The sequence below is a fragment of the Centroberyx affinis genome, unplaced genomic scaffold (assembly GCF_046629955.1).
Source record: "Centroberyx affinis isolate AG114_WGS23_722 - 3 ecotype Tasmania unplaced genomic scaffold, CSIRO-AGI_Caff_v1 ptg002175l_1, whole genome shotgun sequence".
In the NCBI taxonomy this organism is placed as follows: Eukaryota; Metazoa; Chordata; class Actinopteri; order Beryciformes; family Berycidae; genus Centroberyx; species Centroberyx affinis.
Genome location: NW_027280484.1, coordinates 1 through 8,024, shown reverse-complemented (window position 1 = coordinate 8,024; position 8,024 = coordinate 1). Strand labels below are relative to the sequence as shown.

The window sequence follows — 8,024 nt, the reverse complement described above, 5'->3', positions numbered from 1 at the left end:
GTATCATAGCTTTTTACCCTTTTTACCGTCTCTTATCAGCTATGATACAATATATAATTTACCATTTATTAATGATGGTTATTATAAAGTGTTACCGTATGTGTTTGAGTAAAATGAACATTTTTGTTTTATTCTATAAACTACTGACAACATTTCTCCCAAATTCCAAATAAAAATATTGTCATTTATAGCATTTATTTATTGTTTAAAAATGAATATGAACTTTTTTTCTTTGCATTATTCGAGGTCTGAAAACACATCTTTTTTGTTATTTTGACCAGTTGTCATTTACTGCAAATAAATGCTCTAAATGAAAATGCAATGTTGTCAGTAATTTATAGAATAAGACAAACACATACCTATAAATAGTAAAACCAGAGAAACTGATAATTTTGCAGTGGTCTCTTAATTTTTTCCAGAGCTGTATATGTATAATAATATTGTGAGACCAGGCTGGACCGGTTTCATTAGTTGGATAAGAACAGAAAATAGTTCTGTCAGTCTGTACTGACTGGCATCAAAAACCTCATCATCAGTTCAAAAGTGCTACTCCAAAAAGAAACGTTTAAATCATCGTGTAACCAAAAAAAATTATTTTAGAAAGTGTATTTTCAAAGTTTGTGTTTCAAAATATATTGAATTACAGACATTCCAACATGAGTTTGATCAAAAGTCTGTCTGTCCTGGCAGTGACAGCTAGGAGAGAGAGAGAGCAGAGTAGAAAAATGTAGAAAATACAAAAAAAAAAAAACAGTCCCAGAAGCTCCGCCCTCCCCGCTGGCAGTTGCTGCATCTCAAACCAAACGCTCCCATTTTTTTTTTTTTTTTTTAAATCAGTGTCCTTGCTTCTCAGTCATTGCATGTTCGATATACAAAAATAAAAAAAAGTACTTCTTCTGGTTTTTTTTTAATATAAAACTAAAAATGATGGAATTATAACGAGTTTTCGTTGCCGTAGAAACGAAGAGGAACGGGACTACTTGCGAGCCTCGCTCCCTCCGCCGCGCTGAGGTCGCTCTTCACTGGTTTGCGATAAGGCACTTAGGGGCTGCTGTATCCCTCCGCCGGAGCAGAGGTTAGTCCACCTTGATCACAGCACGCATACACACACACACACACACACACACACACACACACACACACGCTTGTGCAGAGCGTCGGTCCGGTTGCCACGGAAACACACATTTTGTTCTCCTCAGATGGGCTGGAGGGTGGTGAGCTTCACCGCCTGGGGAGAGAGAGAGAGAGAGAGACAGAGAGAGAGAGACAGAGAGAGAGACAGAGAGAGAGAGAAAAAGGATACAGAGAAAGAGATAGGGGAACAGAATGAGTGAATAAAAGAGGGAGCGAAATAAAGAAATAGAAGAACAAAAGAAACAGTTTCAAGATGTGAGTGAAAGAGAGACGAGTCAGAGAGAGAAGCGGTCGGTGTTTCCTCTGCCAGCTTCCTGACCTGCAGCCTGTGCTGATCCATTACTCTTTTGATAATTTGTTTTGGTTAATCAATCATTTAGTATAAAGCCAATCAGAAGACAGAAGAAGAGACAATCCCTCCATTATTGGACCAATCAAACGCTGGAGAGCTCATTTCCTGTTTAGACAGAACCGAACTGCTGATTTTTTCCAGACCATGGTCCAGTGGTACAAGATGATCAGATTAAATTATTCATAGAATGTCCCGACTCTTTCTATTCCTCCTGTTTCCCTGTTTTATCTCTTTTATTCCTCCTGTTTTATCTCTTTTATTCCTCCTGTTTTATCTCTTTTATTCCTCCTGTATCCGTTTTATCTCTTATATTCCTCCTGTTTTATCTCTTTTATTCCTCCTGTTTTCCTGTTTTATCTCTTTTATTCCTCCTGTTTCCATTTTATCTCTTTTATTCCTCCTGTTTTATCTCTTTTATTCCTCCTGTTTTATCTCTTTTATTCCTCCTGTATCCGTTTTATCTCTTATATTCCTCCTGTTTTATCTCTTTTATTCCTCGTTTCCCTGTTTTATCTCTTTTATTCCTCCTGTTTCCATTTTATCTCTTTTATTCCTGTTTTTCCGTTTTATCTCTTTTATTCCTCCTGTTTTATCTCTTTTATTCCTCCTCCTGTTTCCCTGTTTTATCTCTTTTATTCCTCCTCCTGTTTCCATTTGATCTCTTTTATCCCTCCTGTTTCCCTGTATCTCTTTTATTCCCCCTGTTTCCATTTTATCTCTTTTATTCTTCCTGTTTTTCCCTGTTTTATCTCTTTTATTCCTCCTGTTTCCCTGTTTTATCTCTTTTATCCTTGTTTTATCTCTTTTATTCCTCTTGTTTCCCTGTATCTCTTTTATTCCTCCTGTTTCCATTTTATCTCTTTTATTCTTCCTGTTTTTACCTGTTTTATCTCTTTTATTCCTCCCATTTTTCCCTGTTTTATCTCTTTTATTCCTCCTGTTTCCCTGTTTTATCTCTTTTATTGCTTGTTTTATCTCTTTTATTCCTCCCAGTTTTCCCTGTTTTATCTTTTATTCCTCGTTTCCATTTTTATCTCTTTTATTCCTCCTGTTTCCGTTTTATCTCTTTTATTGCTTGTTTTATCTCTTTTATTCCTCCCAGTTTTCCCTGTTTTATCTTTTATTCCTCGTTTCCATTTTTATCTCTTTTATTCCTCCTGTTTCCGTTTTATCTCTTTTATTCCTTGTTTTATCTCTTTTATTCCTCCCATTTTTCCCTGTTTTATCTCTTTTATTCCTCCTATTTCCCTGTTTTATCTCTTTTATTCCTTGTTTTATCTCTTTTATTCCTCCTGTTTTTCCCCGTTTGATCTCTTTTATTCCTCTCTCTCTTTCCATTTCAGCTCCAGTCAGGAAAATGTGAAACAAGTTGGTAATGTGGTATGGAAAAAAATATAAATAACTTTTGGTGGAAATCCAACATGTGGAACTGAAATATCACAGTGTTGGAGGAGGAGTGAGCTCTACTGAGGAACATCTAGTTTTATTGTCAGTTATTTTAAACTGCAGTTTGGTTCCTGTGATCTAACGTCATGCAGCTGATATAAATCCCTCTCACAGATCATCTTCCATCTGTCAAACGGAGGCTTCAGTCCAGCAGACACTTTACAGAAGACTTCACACCCAGCAGGGGGTCGGGGGGGGTTTTAAGTTGGACCTTTTGTCTCTTGGATTCATTTCAGTTGGTGTTAAAATGTCACTGAGGCGTTAACTTTCATTTCCACTGGGTACGAACTGAACAACAGGCTGCAGGACAGGAGACCCGTCCCATCCCAAGACCCACCAGACACTTTCACCATTCCTACCATTTACCAGAGTTGACCCTGATCATCATCATCATCATCATCATCACCACCACGCCCACCACCATCAACCCAATGCACACTTGTTGCTGAAGTGAATGAAAGGCTGAGAGTGTTTCCACCAGGAGCCTCTCTGCAGCAGTGCCGCCTTTTTCCAATTATTTTCAATGGGAAGGAGCTCGGGTCAACTCTGCTGGTGGAAACACCCTCGCTGCGTTTGATTTTAAAAAGCAAGAGGAAGATTTCAATTACAGTTCAGATTAAACGAATTGAATGAGACTTCAAATTTGTCATTTCGGAGTCACTTCTCTACTCACTCAGGGCAGGCGGTAGTGTTGGAATGCGGCCCTATCGCAACAACAGACTAGACTGTGGGAGAGGAGACAAGGGTGAAGGAGACAAGGGTGAAGTTAGTGTTGGCATGCAGCTCTATCTCAGGGAGATCAAGAGCAACAGGGTTGGTGTTGGAATGCGGGCCTTTGTGAGGGGAGAGAGAGCAAGGGTAATGGGGTTAATGTTGGAATGCAGCCCTATATCAGGGAGATGAAGGGTAATGGGGTTAATGTGGGAATGCAGCCCTATATCAGGGAGATGAAGGGTAATGGGGTTAATGTGGGAATGCAGCCCTATATCAGGGAGATGAAGGGTAATGGGATTAGTGTTGGGATGCTGTCCTGTATCAACAAAAGTTTAGACGCAAGAGGAGAAAGGGGTAATGGTGTTGGAATGCGACCTTATATTAACAACTAGGCAAGGAGACAAGGGTGATAGGTTGGTGTTGGTATGTGGCCCGTATATTCAACAAAAGTCTAGGGTGTGCGTGCAAGGACGCATGGGTAAAGTGGTTAGTATTGGAATGCGGTGCTGCATAAACAGAATAGACTGTAGGAGAGGAGACAAGGGTGATGGGTTAGTGTTAGAATGCGGCCCTACATTGAACTACTAGACTAGACTATGAAGAGGGTAGCACTGGAATTCAGCTCTATCTTAAGAGAAATGAAGGGTAATGGGGTTAGTGTTGGAACGCAGCCCTATTTCAACAGCAGCGATAGATTGGTGTTGGGACGCAGCCCATATAGTCAAGCAGCTACAGTGTAGACTGGAGTGTATGCAAGGAGACAAGGGTGCGGTGACAAGGGTGAAGAGGTTAGTATTGGAATGTGGCCCCATCTCATGGAGATGAAGGGTAATTGGTTTAGTGCTGGAATGTGGCCTTATATTGATGACAGACTAGACTAGGAGAGGACACAAGGGTGATGGGTTGGTGTTGGAATACGGCCCTATCCTAGGACTAGAACCAGGTTAATGAGATTACTTGCTGGAGTACGGCCCTAAAGGATGCATATACCTCTGTGTGTGTGTGTGTGTGTGTGTGTGTGTGTGTGTGTGTGTGTGTGTGTGCACCTTCTGCCTGCTGGTCATCCAGCCCCGGATGCTCGGCACCAGCAGCGAGCCCAGCAGGATCTGAGCCGGGTGGTAGATCAGCAGAGGGACCGAGATCAGAGACAGATGCTCATAACCTGCAAACACTATCTTCAACATGGGGATACCTGAGGGAGAGAGAGAGAGAGAGAGAGAGAGAGAGAGAGAGAGAGAGAGAGAGAGAGGGAGGGGGAGAGAGAGAGAGAGAGGGAGAGAGAGAGGGTAAGAGAGGGAGGGAGTCAGAGAGAGACAAAGAGAGAGACAGACAGAGAGGGAGAGAGAGAGTCAGAGAGACAGAGAGGGAGAGAGAGAGGGTAAGAGAGGGAGGGAGTCAGAGAGAGAGTCAGACAGAGAGACAGAGAGAGAGAGTCACAGAGAGAGAGAGACAGAGAGAGTCAGAGAGAGACAGAGAGAGAGACAGACAGAGAGGGAAAGAGAGAGTCAGAGAGAGACAGAGAGAGACACAGACAGAGAGGGAAAGAGAGAGTCAGAGAGACAGAGAGAGATAGATAGAGGGAGAGAGAGAAAGTCAGAGAAAGAGCCAGAGAGAGAGAAAGAGAGAGGGAGAGACAGAGAGAGAGAGAGAGAGAGAGAGAGAGAGAGAGAGAGAGAGAGAGAAAGAGGATTGAACAAATGTTACAAAAGTACATGAAGTCACTGTGAAACAGCATTGTGAGAGTGTCTTCCTTCCTTAATGTGATGTATTTCCTGTTGCAACAGGATGTTGGGGCGGGACATAACGCAGTGAGGGATCATTCTAAACCAATGGGAGATCAGTTAGGGAGAGAAAGGCAGTTTGATTGGATGGGAGGCGAAAACAAACCCAGTGTTTGGCTGGATTTGCTCTTGTGTGTGTGTCTGTGTGTGTGTGTGTGTGTGTGTGTGTGTGTGTGTGTGTGTGTGTGTGTGTGTGTGTGTGTACCTACCCAGTGTTAGTGACTTGTGTGTGGAGCAGAACATGATGGCTACAGTGTCGGCTGGAGTGAATCCTGACCCCGACCTGCAGGGGAAACAAGTTCATTAAAAAAGTTCATTTAAAAAAAAAAAACACCCCAAAACAAAACAAATCTATCTTTCTACCTGATTCTCATTTATTTCCCATATTTCTATTCTTACATTCTATTCATATTATCATTCTGTGACAGTAATAGACAACCTGCCCAACATGTTGAATTTGTTACATTTTGTATCTAGTGCTAGTGACCATTAAGATTTTGCTGTTTTTGTTAGATTGGTTTGTCAATAAGTCGCAGAAAGAAACTGGCCACAGGAAGTTGAAGTGCTGTTACCATGACGACGTGAAAAGGGTCCCCATCTGCTCCGTCTATTGCCTCTGACCTTTGACCTCCTTATTATTGTACTTATGTATGAACAACAGATCCCCAGGGCTCCCTTGAAAAAGATTTCGATCTCAATGGGACTCACCGGTTAAATAAAGGATAAATAAAAATTTAAAAAACAGGAAAACAGGCTGATTGTTTTTCACCACAACTAGAATTATTATTTTTTTTTTTTACTGTCCTACCTCCAGTAGATTATAGGTTTATAAGTTTAAACGTTTGCACAATTAACACCTGACTTCATGGAAATAGCTACATCTTTAGTTTTATTTCTTTATTTCTAGATACTGTGCCTCGTACCTATTCTAGGTAATCAAGGGGGTGGGGGGGGGGCGTCTTACTTTATTACTGTCACTATTGTCACTGTTCTTATTTTTATATGATGCTACATTGGTGTATATTTTATAACAATGTGGAATATGCCTGCCCAACCCTGGGAACTTTTGTTGAAAAATCTCAATAAAAAGATTTTGAAAAGAAAGAAAAGTTTGCACAATCGTGATCTAAGAAACACATGGTGCTGCAGCCGTGTGTGTGTGTGTGTTTGGGGGGGGGGGGGTATTCGATATCGCGGAAAATATCGCAATATTCAATAATACTCAGCTACATGGCGAGTGTGCAAAACAGAAGAGGGAAGAGGGTGAAAGACGGATAAAACAGGAGTAGAAGAAGAGTAGGGGGCGGACTCACCTGGTAGAGAAGGCGAACGTGAGGAGCATGAAGCTGAGCTGGATGGAGAAGACTGCAGAGAGAGAGAGAGAGAGAGAGAGAGAGAGAACGTTTCACTCTCCTCGTCATTTTACCGTTTTTCTCTCTTTTTTTGTTCAAACTTCACGTTACCTTTTCTTCTTCTTCTGTGTTCTTTGCTGCAGCAGCTGACCCAGATCCCCGTGCAGCTCCCCCCCCCCCCGGGGATCAACACTGAGCGTTTGATCTTCTGTCGTCTTATCTGATCTCTAATGAAGAAGAGCTGCTGTCTCTCCAACACTCGTCCTCTCACATTAGCCGTCACTCTCTCTCTTTTCTCTCTCTCTTTGTCTTTTTGCTGCTGTACACTAATGAGAACAGCAGTAGTCATCTGTACGTTTTTATTAACGTTTATTATATTTCTCTATCCTGTGCTCCTGTGAGGCTCATATCAGTATAGTCAATTAAAATCAGTTTTTGCTGGTTACTGTTGAGAGAGTCATCAGTGTAAGTTTTACTCATACATATTAATGTTATTTTTTTTTTTAAATATATGTCTTATGTTTATGTTTATGTTTGCCATTTGTGTTGACTGTAATGTTTAAGGTATGTTTTTTTAAATGTGGACCCCAGGAAGACTAGCTGTGCTTTAGGGCAAAGCTAATGGGGATCCTAACAAATAAACAAATAAACAAATAAATAAATAACAAGCTCAGCGGGTTGAGCGAGGCACTGACACTAAGAGGAGTCAAGGGTTCATTCCCAAATGACTATTTTTTTTATTTTTTTTAAAGATTAAGAAAGGAGCACTTCTTGGATCTAATATAGTAGAGGAACAGCTGCTCTGTGGTTGGCGGCTACAAAAATACCTAAAAAGTACTAGAGATATTCCTTGCCAGTAACATAAGATACATATGAGGAAATAATGAATTCCCCCAGTCCGTCTGTAGGTACAAAAATGTAGAACGGCTATATTATAGTGGCTACATAATAAAAACATAAAATAGAATTTTTTGGGGGGAATTCATGCTTTTATTCCCTTATATACTGTATATATTTTACATTACTGGCAAGGAATATCTCTCGGATTTTTTTGTTTCTTTATATTTGTCATTATCTTAACTTTACTATGCTGTCTTTTCCTGTGCTACTCCCAACTTCACTCTGGGGTTTAATGAAGGTGTAATATTGTATTATATGGTATTATTTCAGTTTTTTATGTTTTTTAATCCTACATGCTAACCTCTAACCCTGGAGCGAGGCACTAACACCGGCAGGGTTTGGAGG

General features: G+C 40.7%; 1 protein-coding gene across 1 annotated transcript; it reads right to left on the bottom strand.

The window, feature by feature from the left end:
* Window positions 1-448: 448 nt before the first annotated feature.
* On the bottom strand, window positions 449-6,802 carry LOC139654945 (sodium/bile acid cotransporter 7-like). Its single transcript, XM_071532220.1, has 4 exons — window positions 6,741-6,802; window positions 5,637-5,710; window positions 4,693-4,838; window positions 449-1,228 (listed from the first exon to the last, which is right to left on the bottom strand). The coding sequence occupies exons 1-4, from the start codon at window positions 6,767-6,769 to the stop codon at window positions 1,196-1,198; spliced, it is 282 nt and encodes a 93-aa protein (XP_071388321.1). The 5' UTR covers window positions 6,770-6,802; the 3' UTR covers window positions 449-1,195.
* Window positions 6,803-8,024: the final 1,222 nt, after the last annotated feature.